Source organism: Silurus meridionalis, chromosome 15, assembly GCF_014805685.1.
Source record: "Silurus meridionalis isolate SWU-2019-XX chromosome 15, ASM1480568v1, whole genome shotgun sequence".
Classification (NCBI taxonomy): Eukaryota; Metazoa; Chordata; class Actinopteri; order Siluriformes; family Siluridae; genus Silurus; species Silurus meridionalis.
This window is the reverse complement of record NC_060898.1, coordinates 18944484-18965262: the sequence shown is the minus strand read 5'-3', so window position 1 is coordinate 18965262 and position 20779 is coordinate 18944484. Positions and strand designations below refer to the sequence as shown.

The 20779-nt window shown below is 38.5% G+C and overlaps 1 protein-coding gene across 3 annotated transcripts; it reads left to right on the top strand.

The window, feature by feature from the left end:
- The first annotated feature begins 890 nt into the window (after positions 1–890).
- Positions 891–20326, top strand: pacs1a (phosphofurin acidic cluster sorting protein 1a). 3 transcript variants are annotated; one of them, XM_046867981.1, is made up of 24 exons: positions 891–1382; positions 6112–6199; positions 6883–6972; positions 7125–7250; positions 8508–8652; positions 8749–8840; positions 9405–9488; positions 10097–10156; positions 10384–10544; positions 11562–11655; positions 12229–12312; positions 12478–12590; positions 12694–12826; positions 15198–15302; positions 15701–15807; positions 16588–16742; positions 16839–16949; positions 17027–17144; positions 17276–17318; positions 17678–17720; positions 17824–17959; positions 18477–18700; positions 18902–19021; positions 19823–20326. In XM_046867981.1, the coding sequence occupies exons 1-24, from the start codon at positions 1231–1233 to the stop codon at positions 19939–19941; spliced, it is 2703 nt and encodes a 900-aa protein (XP_046723937.1). In that variant the 5' UTR covers positions 891–1230; the 3' UTR covers positions 19942–20326. The 3 variants fall into 3 exon arrangements, with proteins under 3 accessions (XP_046723937.1, XP_046723936.1, XP_046723939.1); XM_046867980.1 differs by having other exon boundaries at positions 12226–12312; XM_046867983.1 differs by having other exon boundaries at positions 892–1382; positions 12226–12312; positions 18480–18700.
- The last annotated feature ends 453 nt before the right edge of the window (positions 20327–20779 follow it).

Below are 20779 nucleotides of genomic sequence, written 5' to 3'. Positions count from 1 at the left end.
AAAGGCTGCTTGGAATGTGCATTTTTTGTATTGTGTGCAAAATTTGTACAGAATTGTCCAAAATAGTTGTAGCTTTAAAAGGGCTTTTTAATTGTCACATGTACTTTACAGCACAGTTTTCTTTCAGTGAAAATCCCATATCCCAGCGATGTTAGGAAGCTGAGGTCAGACATGAAGCAGCACCCTTAGAGCAGCACAGAGAGTTAAGGGCTTTGCTCAAGGGTGCAATAGTGGCATTGTGAAGATACTGGAGCTTGAACCCCTGAGCTACCACTTCCCAATATGGATTTACATTTACTGTAAACAGTCAGACCCCCAATTTATTTCAGCAAGATGCACAATACAAATGTATAATGCCATGGCTTGGAAAGATTGACAGACCAAAGCAAGCAAGTCCATTAATCACCCCCAAGGCCTCCTCAAACATAATCAACACCTGATCTCACTAATGCTTATGGGGCTGAAAGGTGCTTTATACTGGTCACATGTACTTTATAGCAAAGTGAAATTCTTTCTTTGCATATCCCAGTATCAGGTCAGACATGATACTGCACTCCTGTAGTACAGAAGGTTAAGAGCCTTTCTCAAGAGTGCCCGGGGGTGGCAGCTTTGTAATACCAGGGTTTGAACCCACTACCTTCTGATTAGTAAAGCAGAGCCTTAACGTCTGAGATACCACACATACGGTATATCCCCTGGTTACACTCCAAAATCTAGTGGAAAATTAAAGCTGTAATAAGTGTAAAGTGGGAATTATTATGGAAAGTTGGAATGATGGTGAGATGGTCACAGGGAGGTCTGGTAGGGACTGGGACACGGGGCAGGCTGGTTGGCTGTGGTTGTAAAACGCACACCCACGCAAAGGCTTAAGACGCCGCTCACGCGCGCGCTCCCTGCAGCCGGAGGCGGCGCTGTTCGTCAACGCGCGTGATCGCGGTGAGACGGATTTCCGCCTTCCTGCTGCTTCAGAATAAATAAATAAATAAAAAAGATCGCACTTGTTACTGGAGCAGGTTCTGTCCGCCGGGATGCAGCGTGTTCAGCACTGAGACTCCACACACTGAAGTCTACAAGATGCGCGGCGCTGGGAAGGAGGCGCAAGGAGACGTGGACGCGCATCGTGGACGCGCATTACATTTTTTTTTAACACCAAGATGCGGGTAACTGCATGGGGAGAAGAAGATTTGAAGTAGTACAAATTGTGTTTTCTTCCTCTACAAAACCGTTGGCATGTCGGAGAGAGGAGGAAGTCAGCGAGCTGGAGTTGCGTCTCCGCACCTGCAGCCCTTCAAATCGGCCAGCATTGCATCAAACCGCCCGGTTCAAATGAACCTGTTTGCGACATGGGAAATCGACCGCTCCTCTCCCAGCTGCGTACCGAGGTACGTGTGTGTGTGTGTGTGTGTGCGTGCGCGCGCGGAGTTACAGGTTGCAGCACAACCACTGAACACCGTCATTCATCTACGACCTAAAAGAAATCCTTTATTGCATGATGCAAAAATTCCCCCAAAATATTTTTTCAACTCTGGACATACGTAAATCTCCACCCTAAAAAACATTGCATATGTTTTTGTCCAAATATTTCTGATATAATGAGCAGCTTTGGTGCTGAAACGGAATTTCTGTAATTCCAATGAAAAGCTGGACCTTGTGTGCCCCTCTGACGTCACCAGGAGCATAAACACCCATGCCAGTTAATAAGACTGCTTTTAAAATAGAGATTACAGCTTTTATTTCCCCAAACACCAGAGCCAAAGGAAGCGTTGAATGCAGTTTCCAGGTGAAAACAGCCTGTAAAAAAACACTTCAACTTGGAAACTTGGGGTTGTTGTGGTTGCCAGTTCCTTCCCCATGTATGGAGTGATGTCAAATCAACAGTGTTGCAAATTCAGATTGTTATTTAAAACTAAAGTAAAACACCGCATAATACCTGGGAAATGTCTGACTTTCCAGTATGATCCCTGACTGAGGAACCCTTTGACGAGCTCTCAAAAGAAGTGCTCATGGTGACAAAAACAACATGAATAACAGGAGATAAGATCTTCAAACAGTCTTTTGAGTTCCTGTTCATAATTGAAATGTTGGTTGTTAGTTTGGTCATTGAAGTGTTCAATCAAGAGAAGATACTTTTGAATTATACACTTTTAACTTTATCTACATTCATTACAAATAATAATAATAATAATAATATGCTACATTTGAAATAAACCACATTTCAATTCCAGTTTCCGAAGCGAGTGTACAATAAGTATTTGTTTAATTTTTGATTTGGCTTGAACTCTCCAATATAAAAAGTAGACACGGAAAAATGCTGTATCTCGGGGGGGTCACTATTTTGCCACACAGGCAAAAAAACAAGCAAATAAATAACACACACACACACACACACACACACACACACGCATTACCTCAGGACAGTGATTTTCATAGTGGGGATTATGAACTGTTTTTGTCTGGTCAAATCTTTCACCAAATCTTCCCAGCTCTTTAACAAGCTTTTCAGTGAGAACATATTGGGTATATTTAGTTTAGCTCATTAGCTCCGTATCACCCAACATTCTCTGGCTTTTCTTTTCCTTTTTATCGACCCACTTAGTGTGAGTTTATGGTTATCCATGTTTCTTTTTCACCAAAGAGGCCAGTAACTCCCATGTGGACCACAAGCTCATTTTCACTGTATTTGGCCGTGAGATACACTGATTCTCATCTCATACAGAGCCCCATATGTGCTGTTTGTTTATCTGTGCGATTTTTTTATGGTTTTATATATACACATGTAGAATTTCACTGTAAATGAGTCAATGTAGGAGTCAATCATTTCTAGGTTGTCTGATTCGTGTGATTTGTGTCGATGCTGGATTTAACTGGATTGAATATTTCCCCTTCTTTTTAGCTCTTTGTTTTTAGTTGCAAACTTCTATTCTTTCTAACAGTCGTTTCTGGGAAATTATTGTTGCAGCATTTGAGCACCTGTCAGCTTCCGTGCCGGCTCGATGCTCGGAATGTCTTCTGCCTCTCTTTGGATAAAAGCATCTGTCGAATGAATAAGTAATGTAATGTAACATGGATCAATGTTTATGCACAAACCCGACTTCAGCTCCAGAGTTGCTTTTTATCTTTTCAGATAATAAAAGTAAACATGGTCTATGTAACCAAAATATACCAAAGATATAGGGTGTGTTAGGAAATATAAAATGTAACCAATTCTAAATTGTATGTCTTTTATAAAGTATATAGTGCAGTAATCTCCTATTGCGTTCTCCTCCTCTACATTCGATAGACGCAAGCAGACCCGAGTTGAAAGTAAAGCAGGCAAAGGACTGAAAAAGAGGGCAGAAAATTGTTCCAGCAGTGGCATTGACTTCAACAGCATGTAGCTGTGCAGCATGTTTTGACATCGGCATGCAACGTGACTCTCTAAACACTCCTTTTAAGGAATAACACTCATTGAAAATCCAATTTAACAGTATATAATGTACAGTGTTTAAAAGGCAGGTGGCAGAAAAAAGATACAGAGCCCACTTGCATGAAGCATTCTTCAGGCCACATTTCAAACGCTTGCTCTTGTATATCTTTGACTGTCACCCGTGGAATGGCGACGCATTCTCTTCCCTATCAGACAACAGCAACCAGTCTTGGATAAAGTGCTTCCTCTGAGACACCAGCCAACCACATTTTTTTTGTATTTGCTCATGTTGCAGCACAGGGCTGCATAACACATGGGGAAAAAAAGTGGATTTTAGCCTTTTCTGCATGCATGAGCTGATAGAAACCCAGGATTGGTTAGTTTACCTTTAGATGAGGGTGGAACATGTATGCTGCACCTTTCATCCAGACAGAATGGGCAATTTGTTTTTTTTTTGACCTACTTGTTTGAAATTGCCAGCATTTTAACTTTGATTTCCTAACCAATGGGTACTGGTATTGTTGTGGAACATCCATCAAACAAGTTACTTCCTGGTATCATGTAGTTTATAGCAGCTAGAAACAACAACAGATGACGTGTGCATCAAATTAAACCTGTGGTTTGTCTTCAAGAGGTGTGCTTTTATAGAAAATTTATCATTATCTGGCCAATTAAAATGAGAATTTAACTGAATTGTATTAAAAAAGACAAATAATTTAGGGGAGGTCTAATGCGATGTCATGCATTCTGAGTTATTTACAAAAATATGCTAAATCAGATATGTAACAATGGACCTGATTGTTAGCCATAGTTAATTTAAGACTTTAAAGTTTTTGTTCATTTATTTATAGTGATGTCGCAGCTTGCAGACGATCGCTACGCCAACAATTCTTAGCTTCGCCCACACCATGCCTTCAGGACCACGGTTGTTTTCAGAGAAGAGCGTAAAGCGGTATCTTTATTTTATAAATCTGATAAAACAAAAGAATCTTCTGCAAAATTAAGAATAAAAAAAATACCAGATTAACATGAGATTGGCCGAATCCATGTGTGTTCTGTCCTCTATATCTTTTAGGATATTGCAGTTCTGACCAAAGGTACAGTAGTTACAGAGAATGTGGACTATAGAAAATACTTAGTTGTTACTAAAAGCAAAATTATTCAGCATAGCCATAACAAGTTTAATCTGTTGTTTTGTAAATATGAAGTATCTGTAATATCTTTATACTATCCATCTTTAACCAGTCAACTGTTTTTTTTTGTTTTGTTTTTTTACCATATAAGCCATATTTTCTATATCAACAAAAGAAACAGAAGAAAACAAAGTAATGATGTTGAGTCACTACAAAAACAACAGGAGACCTTTTCACGCTTAAGGCTTAACCCCGTAGTAATTCAAATGGGTGTATTGTAGATTTGGACTCCTATTTAACAGCAACAAGCTGACCTTTATATATGTGTGTGTTTTGTAAGGATGCAGTTTCTTTTGCTAATCTTATTATTAGTCAAGAGGGTTTTCTCCTTAAGCCTTTGAACTATGGAGCTAGAATTGACTGAAAGAAAGCTAGTCATATGTGAATTATACCCAAAATCCAGAGAGCATCTCATTTTAAGAAGACAGTTAAAGCCTGGTCAAATCTGTGATGGTTAAAATCTGGAGACACCGGCATGTTTAGTGGCAGCATATGACAAGCTCTTTCATGGGGATGGTTTTGTATGTAATTTCAATGCCTTTTTTTTTTTTTTTTTTTTTTTTAAATCCAGACCCATTTTTTTCCCCAGTGTTCTGTGAGCAACATTCTGATAATGTTACAATGCAAAACATAATTATGGTTATAATGCCGGTAACAGTCTCATTTTAGAAACTGTCAAATACTTACTGATGCTTACTGATGAAAACCTTGCAAAGGGAATGCACTGGTTCATGATTTGAGGGTGATTTTGATGGTTTAAAGTTAAGCCATCTTGCATGTATTTGGCTTGAAGCTGCTGAGCTACAGGGTTTTTCAGGGCATTCTTCTGGTTTATAAACACAGCTCACTTCACATTGCATTTGTTAGAGATGTCTCTAATTACACAGGCTGTAAATGTTTATATACTAATTAGCAAATAAAGTTTTGTTTCTTGCTACTATGTTGGTGAGATGTCAAGTTATAGAGGTCGACCGATTGTGGATTTTACCAATAGCTAGAGTTGCTCTACTTGCCGTACTTTAGTTTTTAGAATGGATACTGGATTAAAAAAGTAAAACAAACATAACACTTCATGTAAAATAGTACAGAACTTGTATTACAAAAAAAATCTATGAATCATGAAAATGAATTGAGTATATGAATTATATTAATAAATAATGAGGAAAATAAGACATGCATTTCAACTAAAACAAAGAGTAACACAAATAAATAAAAACATTTCCATCCAAAATGAATAAAATAGTGTCAGTGATTTACCTCTAGGGGCTGCTCTCGTACTTTAACGCAACCTGGAAAAACTATCAGTAAGGATTTTTGCAGATAGCTGACAATTCCAGCAATCAAATATCAGAACCAATGAATCAGTCAACCTTTAGTAAAATATATACTGTATGTATAGAAAATGATGTCTATAAATATTAAAAATGCAGAATATTGTTCCAGAGTAGCATGTTTTTAGTGCAACATTGTAAGTCTCTTTTTTGAATCTCTCTTTATTTTTCTTTCTCTCAGACTCCTCAGTTTGACTCTTAAGAAACTGGTGATGTTAAAGGATCTTGACCAGGACCTCGCATCAGTGGTCATTGCAGTCAAACTTCAGGTAAATCCTTTTTTTTTTCCTCTGTCATTTAAATGTTTTTTTTGTACTCAATCTGTGTTAGTGTTTAATATTATTTGTTTCAAATGTATTCTTAGTGACCCTTACTAACCCTAAAGTAGATAACCACATGCCAATATTGCACACGGCAATATTATTTCACATTTTTAAGCTACAAATTACTTATATATTCTGGCCTTCTGTTTTTATTGCATTTGAAATTCAGCCACATAAAATATATGAGCATATATTGAAAAATGATTGGCTTGATACTTGGATTATCATTGATGTTCGAAGCTAGCCTAAAGCTACAGGTTTGATACTGTGTGCTTTTTTTAATGAAAGTTCCTTAAATGGTGTATATCGTGATATCACTTTAGGACATAACTTGTTCATGTTGTTTATGTTATGTTTAAGATTATTTAAATCTTGTTCAGACATAAAGTTAGAATCTATAGTTTCAATTATACATAACATTCAGAATGTGGAAAGTGATGAAATTCCAAATAGTGTATTAAATAGTCAAATAAATTGTATCCTTAGCTATCTGCATAATCTTTTATTATTTGTAGAATTTTTCATACTCTGCTTCAGCCTGTCATTCAGAAAGTGATGCAGCATCGCACTAAAGGTACCACCTCCAAATCTTATGGCACTAACTCATTACTTAATGCGTGTCCTTGTAGGGATCAAAGCGGATCCTGCGCTCAAATGAAATCCTCTTGCCATCTCCTGGGCTCACGGAGACCGATTTACAGCTCACTTTCTCCCTTCAGGTTTGTTCTAGTGTGCCTTTGTGTGGATGCTTTTAGATCAATTTGCTACTTTTCGATGTTTCTTTTACAGTTTTGGCTTTTTAGGTTCAACTTGAACATTGTTGAACACTGCTCCCCCCCCCCCCTTTTTTTTTTTTTTTTTATTCCAAAAGTATCCACACTTTTTAAAGAGAGATGCCAACAGGCTGCAGATCATGCTCCAACGAAGAAAAAGGTACAAGAATCGTACAATCCTGGGGTACAAGACCCTGGCATTGGGCCTGATTAATATGGCAGAGGTGAGCAATAGTATCACAGTCTACTGGAAATAAAATCTAAAAAAAAAAATGGGCAGCTAAAGCTAAAATGGTGTTGTCATTGCATAGTTCATGTATACAGCAAGGAAATGCTGTTTAGCATCCACCAGAAATGCAAATAGTAGCAACTGTACTAACTGATAAGTGCAGACAAATATATATAAATATGTAAATGTACATTGTGTAATGTTTATATCTAAATATATGCACAGCAAATAAAGTATCTGGCAGTGAAAAATGTGCAGAAGCAAATAAGCTAGTATGCTAAGAAATTTTTTGTATTAATATATAATGAAATTAATATAGTGCAAGATGTGTGTAAGGCAGAATATGTGCAGAAAATATGGGATATAAACTTATTTATTATATGGAATATGTACATTGTATATCCATAATGTATAACTTTTGTACAGTTGTACATACAGTGTCTTAGCAGTGTAGTGTGGCATTCAGAGTGATGGTAGATGGAATAAAGCGGTCCCTGATGCTACTGGCTCTGGTGTTCCTGCATCTCCTACTTGATGGAAGACGTTTAAACAGTGTGTGATTGGGATGTGAGGAGTCCATGATAATCGTTTTTGCTCTGTGCAGATATTTGCTGTGGTAAAGGGACTCAGTGGCAGGCAGTTTGGTGCCAGTCACTGGTTCTGTTGGACGGTTTTGACCACCCTTTACAGGGTTCACTTACAGTGGAGCTGCCATATCACACTGTAAACACACTTTTATTTATTTATTTAATTGGTATTCCATATAGCTAGCTGGCTAGTCAACAGCTATTAGCTTGGAACTGTTGTCAATATAAAATAAATGGAGTCTCTGCACTGTTGTATACATGGTGGTTTAGATAAGACTGTCCAAACCTGGTAAATGAACAACAACAACAAAGCTTTAAGTAATTTGTAGTTGGCAACTGAACAAAAGTAGTTGGCTAACCTCAAAATGTGATTTGTCTCATAGTGCATCCCTGTCTCATACCAGTTAATGGGTAAATTCATCTTAATAAATAATAAATGGAATACATTTATTTTTGAAACAATTAAGAAACATCGTTTCTTAAAGGTTTGCAGAACAGAGGACGTTCTCTGTGTTGTTTTATTAGCTTCCAGCTGCTCTGAAGGTGAAACTAAAAAGTAACTAGGCATAGAGACAAAAAGTCCAATGTCCAACATTAAAATTTGGAAATTTGGTTTATGCAAATTTTCTGATCATTGTATACCTGTCTGGCTTGTCATCGAAAAGGTGATGCAGCATCCCACTGAAGGTGCTGAGGTATTGCGTCTACACACTAAAATAAAGGACATGACTGTACCCGTGGCAGAGATAAGGGTCTACTCAATGTCCAGTCAACCTATAGACCCGGAGGGACCAAAGGCCAAACTGTCTGGTGAGTGAGATTTACTTCTAAATCGATGTCAAATTTAAATATAAATACAATGGATTCTAATCTTTTTGAACTAATTTTCCTTCTGTCCCTATGAAGATCGATCTCCTGACATTGATAACTACTCTGAGGAGGAAGAAGAAAGCTACTCATCTGAACAGGATGGCAGTGATGACCCATTACATGGACAGGTGAAAAAAAAAATGCTGATAAAGGAAGTAATAAAATGTCTTAGAAACGTCTCTACTCTCTTATGCTCATTAAAAACCCAGGCACTCTGAATATACATTAATAATTAAAAAAAAAAAAACATTTAAACACCCAGCAAGCTAGTAAAATATATGCCATCCATAATTTGATGTTAGCTAGTCGGTAAGGATAAGGGCTAGCTCAGTGGTTAAGGCTTTGGGTTACTGATTGGAAGGTCGGGTGTTCAAGCCCCAGTATCACCATGCTGCCATTCTTGGGCTTTTGAGCAAGGTCCTTGTTTGTCATGCATCATGGCTGACCCTGCACTCTGACCCCAGCTTCCTAACATGCTGGGATTTGCTAAAAATATGTGCTGTAACATACATGTATGTTTTTTGTTTTTTGTTTTTTATTTTATCTTATTTCTCTCAGTGTAATTGAACTTTCAGGTTTTGCATCATCATATTCTTACTCATATAACCTATTAATATACACTATAACAATCAAATCAAGAGATCATTGGTGAAATTGTAAAGACCAAACCTGTTTTAATCCCCTTTTGGCAGTACCTTTATGACGATGAGGATGAAGTAAGGAAGAAGAAGCCTCGTCGTAAACTTACCTCTGCTGCTTCCATTACAAGAGCTAATGTGAGTTACTAGAGCAGGTTGCTGCTCCTGGCTCTAGATGGCCTTTTCATGCTTGTCTCTAGACAGCTTTCACCTGCTTAATCTTATTCTTATCCAAGAAAAAACAACAACTATAAAGCGGTTTGCTGAGCAGCCATCTATTACAGCTTGGGAAACTTGCCCATCAGTGTTTGTTTCTCTCCTCGATTGGCTCCATTTCTTAAAACCGACTCTAATGCCAGGGAGCAGGCGTGTGTGTGTTTACGGTAGCCTGAGGTCCCTGTTGGCCTTTCAACAGAGCCTGATGACTCTAATGGCAAGAGTCCTTTGAAATGTGCTGCGACATAAGGAGGTCAATATGTATTGACTGAGTCGAAGTGCGAGGTTGGGATATCTCTCTTCACATGCTTGTATCAGCTTGCTGTTTTGATTAGCTGCACGGTCTGTCTACTAGCTGGTGATGCGCTAGATCGTGTGCCAGTTTTGTAAGCATTCTGCCTGTTACTGCTCTTTATCCTCCTCCTCAGCTTGATGCTATTTTTGCTGCTTGCTCCGTACAGCCTAATTCTTGTGGATTTGCTTTTTTTTTTTCAAAATTTTCTGCCTGACGTGAAGTGTTTTCTATTCAGCAGCCTAACATCAAGCAGAAATTTGTGGCACTGCTGAAAAGGTTTAAAGTTTCTGATGAGGTAAACCCACATTAATCTCCCTCCATGACTTTCTCTGTGTCCCCTTTTCTCTATTTTATGTTCAATCCTTTACCCAACGTGTTTATATGTTGGGAAAAAAAAATCTTCTCCCTAATCATGACACTTAAATCTTTATCACAAATCTGTCCAATCATCGCCTTGTTGTGGAGTCATTTTGTTGGAGAGTTTGCATGGCTGTGTTTGATTGCTGATTTTTGTACGTGTAGGTGGGATTCGGCCTGGACCATGTGTCTCACGAGCAGATTTGTGATGTCGAGGAAGACCTGGATGAGCTCTACAACAGTCTGGAGATGTACAACCCCAGCGACAGTGGACCAGACATGGAGGAGACAGACAGTGTCCTCAGCATGCCCAAGCCCAAACTCCCGTAACATGCAATAATACACTTGCATGCACAGCACACTTAGTTAAGTGGACACTTCTTGGAGCTTAATCAAAAAGACAATCCAGATGCATTACACTGCATTGGCAGAAAACAAAAGGAATAGCTGAAACAAAAAAATACATCAAACAGGCCTTGCATGGTTTTGCGATTCAAACTGAACAGATGCTGATGAATAAAACAAAGAAATATAAAACAAAGAATGTTGAAGTGATTGCATCACTGGTTCTGATATGTGATACTTTTCTAAATATGTTCAGGGGAGGTGGTAGCTAAGTGGTTAAGGCATTTGCGAGGGTTGTGAGTTCAAATCCCAGCCATGGCAAGCTGACACTCCTGGTCCCCTAAATAAGGCCCCTAACTGTATAGCTGCTAAGTTGTATGAATGAAAGAGATGTAAGTAGGTCTGGTTACTGGTGTCTGAAAAATTCAGTAAATGTAGATGTTCACATTTATGATCATTTAGACAAAGTGGGAAGAAAAAAATCTTGTCTAAACAAGCATGGTTTTGTGATACCGCTCTGAAATTGCTAAATGACAGTGATTTGTGGTGATCACTCTAATGTTAGATTATTGAAAAGGGAATCTCAAAGGCAAACCAGCAATTTCTCCTTTAATAAGCACATTAATTATGGGTTCCATTTCTGTATATACTTTCAGCTATAGCTCTTTTGAAAGTTTACATTTTATAATTGAACAGAAAATAGCTTGATAGACCACACCCACAGCACTTCACAGCTCCAAGAAGTCTTATGTAACAATCATCTACTCAAGCTTCTGCTATACAAGTCTTATACAAGTATTTTTCTAGATCATGATTGCTTGAGAGGCCCCGGCATTATGTGGGGGTGTAACTTGCGCCATGATCCGCGTGCAGATTTGCCTTTTCTGACCTAAAGCTAAAGATAAAAATACCAACAAAAGGCGGCTCTTAAATGTCTATTGCGTTACACATTGTTCTGCTGCTTCTGATGGCGTGTGTGTGTGTGTGTGTGTGTACAGGCCATTCTTTGAAGCTATGTCTCAATCCAGCTCTCACAATGAGTTTGGCAGTCTGAACAGCAGATGTTCTCTAAACAAAGACGCACTGAATCCTGTGAGTGTCTTATGTATAGAGGACAGCAACAAATCTCAGCTTTTCTTTTATTGTAGTCCAGTATTTCTATCCCTTCTTAAATCCATCTATCCATCCATCCGTTCAAATATTCAACTTTCATCCACCCAACTACATTTCATTCATCTATCAACTATCTACCAATCTATTGATTTAATATTCTTCCACCTATTTATTTATTCTTCTGTTTATCTGTCGTTCATTTTCTCTGTCTACTTACCCATCTGTCCAACTATTCAACCATTTATCTATACTTGTAACTACCATTTATGCATTCATCAACCGAGTTCTATCTGTCTGCTACATTTAATCATCAGTCTATGCATTTATCTATCTTCCATGCATTGGTACATTCACTATACAACTCTATTCATTTATTTACACTTTCAATAATGTACATATATGATATTTTATATATATATATATATATATATATATATATATATATATATATATATATATATATATATATATATATAGTTTAACTATTTCTACATTCATACTTTTATTAAATATCTAAATATCTGTTCATCTCTCTCTATCTCTCTCCAGCAGCACGGGGAACAGTCTACATCAAGTAAAATTCGGCGCTCTAGTAGTGCACACTTGGATGATGCCTTCTCCGAGACAGACACAGTGGTTAGATCATAACCTTCCCATCCTTTCTTCTCCTAATGGCTGTCTGTCGTCTGTCATTTCCACGTCTGTTTAGTCATACTATTCTCGAAAGCCGTGTGCTATTAGATCTGTCTTTTGCTTGTATGTGTGGTGTAGCTGGTAGGTAAAGTGTAGTTGGTGTTATAGGAACTGAATGAGGTGGAGGTTTTGAGTGATGGAACTCCCAGCATCACTGTTTCTGTGGCAGAGAGACCACGAACCCCACAGAGGAGCAGCAGCCAGACCATGTCCTCTCCAAGGCTGGTACCCCCCACACACACAAACGCATGCAAACACACAAATGTGCTCACTCAACACTGTGTAATACATCCTGAGTGACATACTACTGTGACTCATTCCCAGGCTGGATGGTGGACACACTCCTAAGCATAAGAGAGGGACTCCAATGAAAGAGAGGCAGCTTTCCAAACCTCTCAGTGAGCGGACAAACAGCTCAGACAGTGAACGCTCTCCTGAGCTCAGCCTCACTCCACAGGTGAGTTCCTTCCTCTCCTCACATGGATTCAAGTTCTCAGTGGTTTACCGCACAGACCTTTTTTGATCAAACGCTTCATGGATAGGGCAAAAGACTAGTACCAAATCGGAGAAAGGATCTCAGAAACACCAGAACAGGATCCCATTAAGAACAGAAACAGAAATGTTGTGCCATCGTTATAGATTATAAATATACTGACTGGCTTTATATCATTATCTCCTTCTATTCTGGAATTTATTGTTCAAGATTGACTACATGGCCAAGCCACAAAGAATGGAGTCTTGAAGAATGCGATAATTATGGGGTAGCATACTGTAATTTGTTAATAATAAAAAAAAAATAACAGTATATCATTTAGCAAAACAGAGCAATTTATTAGTACCATACTGTAGACATCGACCGGTTGCTTGCAAAACATCAGTGCAATAGTTGATCGCCGGAACTATCAGCTATCTGCAAAAATCCATACCGATAGTTTTTCCGGCTTACGGTCCGCCGTCATTAGAAGAGCGGCCTTGGTGAGTACTTTTTTAGATTTATTGTTAATAATTGATTAATTATATATTTATTATTTATTATATTCATATTTACTGAATCATGTGCTATAAATGAAGTCGTCAGTATGAGAGAATTGTACTCAATGCACCTGATTTTAACTGCTCTAATATGAGACAAATTTGTATGGTCCTGTCAAGCAGACAAAAGCATGAACATGATAAATATGACACGTGGCTTTGCCTGGTTACATGACGTACACTTATCTCCACTTGGGGTATACTCACTTTTGTTGGCAGCTATTTTGACAATAACGGCTGTATGTTATATTTAGAGGACAGTAAATCTGTACTGGTATACAAGCTGCACATTCAACATAATTAACATAATTAAATTAGTTTGATGATCTGAAACATTGAAGTTTGACAAACATGCAAAAAAATAAGAAATCAGGAAGAAAACACTTTTCCACACCACTGTTTAAAAAAAACGGATGATAATTTGTTCAAATAATCAGATAAATAATAATAATTAAAAAAAGCTTTTTACTTATTATAAATATATAGAACCATAATTCAGGGTATTTATTTATATAAGTCTACTAAAAAAATAAAGCAAAAGCCAAAGAGTTTAACTATCCTTAATTTTCGACATTTTCAAGCTTATAGTTGCTGCTTGTTGAGGGCATGGGGGATTTATTTTATGCTGGGTTTTATCTTTCTGTAAAAAAAAAAAAAAAATAATTTTTGTATGCAAGGGGTAAATTGTGTAAATCACCATTTGTATTGTTTTTAAGGGTAACTGCAGATGGCAACCATGCTTTAAAAAAATGCACAAATGTTGTGAGCAAACTGATTGCGCAACCTGATGCTCGCGAGTCACGCCTGAACAAATCCAGAGCGACTGTTACCAAACAAACAGTTTACACAATAGCACTTCATTAAACTATACCATTTTCATATGATGAGGATTATATAGTTTTTGTTTACCGTGCTGATGTTTCGCCTTCATCCGTGGCACCACTGTGTTTTCTTTTCATGTACTCTCTGCCATTTCGCAAGCGGCTGTGATATCTTGGCATCACGCTAACCAGTAACATGAGGGGCCCAACTAATCGATATCGACATCTGTTGACAACAAATTGCATTATTGATTATCAATTTTGTTGATTAGTTGTTGTAGCCCTAATATATAAATTTGTAGGCACCATGATTTAGAGAAAATCAGTTTTATTCACTTCACCAGGCATAATGTTGTAATGTCAATGTTATGTCTGATCTATGTATATATTTGCTTATTGAGATTTTGAGATTTTCGTTTTACTTTTAACCCTGAGATCATGAACTATGCCGAAGGATCTGTCTAAATCTCTGCAGAATAAACAACACTAGAGGGTCCACAGTAAACATGGTGATTCATTTGGGCTGTGGATTTGAGCGCGGGACACTCTGAGTGGGTGTTTTAGGAGCAGAGATGCAGAGCGTGGAGCAGAGAGTGGGCGCTCAATCTGCTTATATAACAGCACATTGGCTCCGCAGTGAGTCAGTAATTGGCAAACGTTGTCGTTTATTGTTGCACAAAAATACCCCGAAAGCCTTTTTAGCGTGTGACGTTTGTTAGTGTGAAGTGCTACGTTTTAATTCCCACCGCAGCCCTGCGCCAGATGTGCTCGTCACACTGTCCGCTCGAAAGATTTAAATACACGTGCTCTAAATGATGTTTTGCACATTCATAAAAACAGCCTTGTAAAGCTGCACGTTCAATGCGATCAACACTGACGGGGCAGTGATTACGCCGAGACTGGTTCCTCTGTAAAACCTGCTGCGTGTGCTTCTTCTAAACACAACTTTTCCTTCTCTCTTCTGAATACGTGCAGATGCCGAGGAAGATAGTGTACGACCAGCTGAACCAGATCTTGGTGTCTGACACAACCCTGCCTGACAGCCTCATCCTTATTAACAGCAGTGATTGGCAAGGACAGGTAGTGACTGAATACTGTGCCTCAGGAGGAGCTAATAAGACTTTCATTTTGTTGTAGAACAAAAAATTTAATACATACCTTTTTTTTTTTTAAGCATTTCCTTTAAACTGGCAATTCAGTTTATTTTATAAGCTTTCTTAGGACTATATATATATGCGGCATGTATGCTTTGTTAGTGCTGGAACCCTTTTGTCTCTTTAAGCCAGCTGCTTGTTTCTAGAAACAAGAAAATAAAATTTGATTAAACATTAGATCAGTTTAAACAATTGAGTTTAGAGGAAAAATGGAAAATCTGTTTAGAGCCATGTACTCTAGTCTCTAAACTTAGTTATACTGGTGTGTGTGTGTGTGTGTGTGTGTGTGTGTGTGTGTGTGTGTGTGTGTGTGTGTGTCTGCAGTATGTTGCAGACTCCCTGCAGGCACAGAAGCATCCAGTGGTGTGTACCTGCTCAGTGTCTGAGATTCAGGCTGTGCTCTCAGCCCTGCTCACTCGGATTCAAAAATTGTAAGTGTTTTAGTCCAAATTCAGAACTATCTGAGCGTATGTAATGCTAATATTGAGCAATGTCATCCTGATGCCATGCTTCTGGATTGAGTTCTCTTCGATTGGAGACACTGTGCAGCTGGAGATGGTTCCAAATGAACAGCCTAAAGATCCATGAAGTTAATGAGCAATTCGACTTTGAGGATGGATTTGGACTGTGATTAATATCAAGAGTCTGCTACAGTGACTCAGGACCACAGGTTGAATTTAATCATAGATCACTGCACACCTTAGCAATGATGGAACTGTAATGAATGCACATTCGGTGCCACCCAGATGAGGATGAGGTTCTTTTTTGAGTCTGGTTCCTCTTAAGGTTTCTTCACGTCATATCTCAGGGAGTTTTTTCTTGCTACAGTGGCCACCAGCTCACTCATTAGGGAAATGTACAAAAGTATTTTATTACTACTTTATCTTTTCTGCATTATTGTTCTATACCTTGTAGTGCTGGACACTAACATTTGTGATTGTGATTGCCTTTTTGTGGGTCACATCTCATTTGTACCTGAAATACAGTAAACTAGTGGTGGTAGAGTTAATGTAGACAGACAGACAGACAGAAAGACAGACAGACAGACAGACAAACAAGTTTGTCATTGCATAATACAGGTACACATGAAAGAAATGTAGTTAAGCATGTACCAGGATCCAGAACTGCAAATAATAGTAACAATTATGCAGATAAATATGTGAGTATATGCACAGAATTACCTTTTGTGTTTTTTCCCCTGATCTCTGCAGCTGTAATTGTAACTCTGTCACTCCTAAACCTGTGAAAGTGGTGGCTGTGGGAGGGCACAACTACCTGGGAGCCATCTTGCGCTTCTATGTGTCTCAACTAGCCAACAAGACATCTGATTGGCTGGGGCATTTAAGGTTTCTAGTGGTTCCATTAGGTATTTTTTTATGCTATTAGAAAAATTATATAAAAGAATGGCTTGATTTTGACTCAATTGGGAAGTCGCATTGACGAACCTACATCCTCTATGCAGGTTCCCACCCTGTGGCGAAGTACCTCGGCTCCCTAGACAACCGCTATCGCTCAGCTTTTCTTGACGGTGTGTGGAGGGAGTTCTTCAGTAGGACAGATCTTCCTCAAGCAGGTCCATAACGGCTGTTGCTGCTATGCCTTTAGTTGTTCTTTCATCCTCTCTCTGACATTGGTTGCGTATGTGTCCAGGGTTGTCATCTGCAGAGTGTGTGGATGTGGCCGGACGAATCGGTCAGTATATCGATGGAGCCACAGTCACTTACCAGCTTCCTATCGCTGAGGCCATGCTTACCTGCAAGCACAAAATGTAAGTGGAACCGTAGTAATGGACAGTTTATATTGTACAGCATGGGTTATCATTTGGTGTTTTTTTGTTTATTTTGTATGGAAAGTAAACATCTATAGTGCATGATTATAGACTTTTCTTGTTTTATTCAGGCAGGATGATGATTCCTATCAAAACTTTGTCCCCTTTGTTGGTGTAAGTACATTTACTTATTTTTGTTGTTGAATGCAAGGTTGTAACGGTACACAAAATTCATGGTATGTTTTCAAGGTTAAAAAAATACAAATAAAAATGCTTAAAGTGTGAGGTGGAGACGAAACAAACTTGCGGTCCGCCACTTAATATGTTCCTGAGGAAACTCCGATTTTAACTATGTTCCGCACTTAGAGTATTGCATTCGGTACACGTGTACCGAACCGAAAGCCCTGCACCGAAGAATTTCGGTGCGAATACGTGTACCGTCGCACGCCTATTAAATGCATTGTTGCTTAAGAATTTAAATTGCTTGTCATAGACACTGCTATTATTATTCTATTTTGCTTTCTGTCAATCAGGTGGTGAAAGTGGGTTTGATTGAGCCCATGGCTGGATTGGCAGGTACACATGATTTTTCATGATGCATTATCATTATGAGCTGCTTAAGCTTTTTTTAAAAAAAATGTTGTTGTTAAATAATTGCCCTTTTCATTTCCACAAATAGTTGGAGACTGTGAAGAGGGAGTTGCTTTGAGCTTGATAGTTCCTTCGACTTCTCCTCCTGCATATGCATTGTCCACTGGGATGATAAAAGAATCTGCCACTCCTCCTCCTTCACCATCTCTAAGTGGTGTTCATGGGTATGTTTAGTGAAAGGTCTAACACTCACTTGGCTATAAAAAGCTGCTTATTTAAAATAAATAAACAAAATTGTCTTTTTTTTCACCTAAAGCTTTATCTCTAATATTGCCAAGTGCTCACACTGGAGGCTTGTTCCAAAAATACGAAATAACTATTTCCTCAGATAAAACTTTATCCGCTTAATAAAGATTCATGCTTTTCAAACTGATTGTCTTTACACAAGTAGTCACCACAGAAACACTGTATTAGAATGATGCAATAAATCAAACTATATAGCTAATAGCTAATAGCTGGATCAACCTCTTGATCAGATTTGTGAATAAACAGTAAAAGCACTATGAGTATATTAATGAATATTAATTAACCCAATACCTTTTTAAAAATAAAACGTGCTCAAAGCGATTAATTTGAACTAGAGCCTGAAAAAAGAGTCAATACCTAAGGACAGTTTGGTTCTTGAATAAGTTGTATACATTTTCATGCAATTATCTTTTTATAAAAAATATTTTTGGCCAGCAGTCCCAGCATGTCTCCTGGAACGGATGCCATAGGGCTACAGGTGGATTACTGGGTGGCTGAAAAGCGCAAAGATGGCGAGAGGAGGGACACAAAAAACACCCTCAAAAGTGCTTTTAGATCCTTGCAGGTCAGCCGACTTCCCAGCTCCTCCACGGGCGAGTTCCAGGCAAGCTCCTGCACTATGGCAATGACTGTGGTGACCAAAGAGAAGAACAAGAAAGGTGAGCACTTTGCATAGCAACCTGCTGTTCAAAGCTGTGATGATAATCTTTTAAAAAGTTATTTAAAAAAAAAAAAAAAAACTTAAATTTTTGCACCTTTGTCACACATTTATATATACATACATATACTCTAATCCAGAGTCGGTGAAAATGTTTGAGTTAGTTATTAATTAAAAACAGTGCACAAACATTTATCCACAGTCCCTACTATATTTCTGGGGAAGAAGCCAAAAGAGAGGGACACTGATTCCAAGAGCCAAGTGATTGAAGGCATCACCAGACTCATCTGTTCTGCTAAGAATCAGCAAACAAGTCTTCGAGGTAAAGCCCTTTTGTGCAACCCACAGCTCAAATTGCAGACTAAAATGTATGGCATTTGGCCTCATAACCACCTACCAGACTTAATGGAAAGCATGTTATACAGTAAATAAATGGTGGAGAAGAGTGATAGCAGGAGTGATTTGTAATAGAAGAGTATCTGCAAGAGTGAAAGGGAAAGTTTATAGGACTGTGGTGAGACCTGTGATGTTGTATGGTTTAGAGACAGTGGCATTGAGTAAAAGACAGGAGGTGGAGCTGTTGGTAGCAGAGCTGAAGATGTTAAGATTTTCATTGGGAGTGACGACGATGGACTGGATAAAAAAACGAGTTTATCAGAGGGACAGTGCATGTAGGACGTTTTGGAGACAAGGTGAGGGAGGCGAGATTGAGGTTGTGCAGAGGAGGGACATGGGGTTTATTGGTAGGAGAATGCTGAGGATGGACCCACCAGGAAGGGGGAAAGAGAAAGGCCAAGGAGGAGGTTTATGGTGTGATGAGGGAAGACATGCAGGTAGTTGGGGTGAAGGGGGTAGAAGTAGAGGACAGGGGGTATGGGGACGGATGAGCTGCTGTGGCAACCCCTAATGGGAGAAGCCGAAAGAAAAAGATGATGATAATGATGATGGTATAAATAAAGCCACATTTAAGAAAATGTTCAATTCAATTTTCTTGTTTTTCTTGTTTGTATAAAGATATTTGTCAGACAATCCTAAAGACAAACCTAAAACTTGACCATGTCTGAATGCAAAAGCTTTGCAAAATACCTGAGCTATTTTTATTTTATTTTTCCCCCCCCCTCAGTATCTGTTGATGGGATGGAGTGGAACGATGTAAAGTTTTTCCAGCTGGCATCTCAGTGGCCCACTCATGTGAAATATCTGCCAGTTGGTCTGTTCAGCGTCAGTAAAATGGCTTCCTAGTGGTGATTCACCACAAACCACAAACGCCCGCAATTCCATTTCCAAGTGATCTTCCAGGCAAAATATAAAGAACCGTTGTGGTGTTTATTTGGATGTCGATGTATGTAGGTAGAAAAACCATTGAAAGGATTTGTGTTTGGAAAGGTTAAAAGGACACGGAAAAGCAATTTTAGCATTCAGAGACCAGGAATGGATCTCCTCCAAAGGTACAGAAAGAGAGAATCTGTTCTTCTTGTGTGCTGTTATTTCCTGCTGTGCTGTGCAGTTCACAATGCAATAATCTCCATATGCTGTATGGTCGTGTAATTATTTGGTCACCATTAAATATTAGTGATTTGAAGATTATCAGTGATTATATGAAGTAAAAATATAGTTTTCACCTCGATTTCGTGATCCTGCTCTGCATTTGTGGTCATTTTCTATCAAGGAATACTAGAGTACATTTAATATCTATATTTAAGAGCAATTTTGCAATATTATACACATCTTAAGCTTTTCAAATATTTCGTAAGAACGGGCAAAATCGTATTTGATCGCACAATAGTATTGTACCGTATGTTAAAAAATAGGCTGCGTATGTGAAAGAGAGCAACTGAAACACGGGTATGAATTGTGTACAATGTACATTGACCTATTGATCCTTCAGGATGGTTGGATGTGGCTGCTGATTTTTTTTTTTTTTCTTTTTTGTGATGTTGGTATTGCTGTTCTTTGCACAGTAAGATTTGATTTTAATATTTAAACAAAATGGCCATCCGTGTGTAGCCTACCTCCCCTATCACATTACATGTGATGATCCAGAACGACTGAAGACGAAGCCGAAGCAGACACGGAGCCT

Bases quoted from the DNA above. Each gene is read 5' to 3' on its own strand.
- pacs1a (XM_046867980.1), top strand. From the start codon at position 1,231: ATGTCGGAGAGAGGAGGAAGTCAGCGAGCTGGAGTTGCGTCTCCGCAC. The intron at 17,721-17,823 runs GTACACATGATT...TTCCACAAATAG, and splicing joins GCCCATGGCTGGATTGGCAG to TTGGAGACTGTGAAGAGGGA. The intron at 18,701-18,901 runs GTGAGCACTTTG...ATTTATCCACAG, and splicing joins CAAAGAGAAGAACAAGAAAG to TCCCTACTATATTTCTGGGG.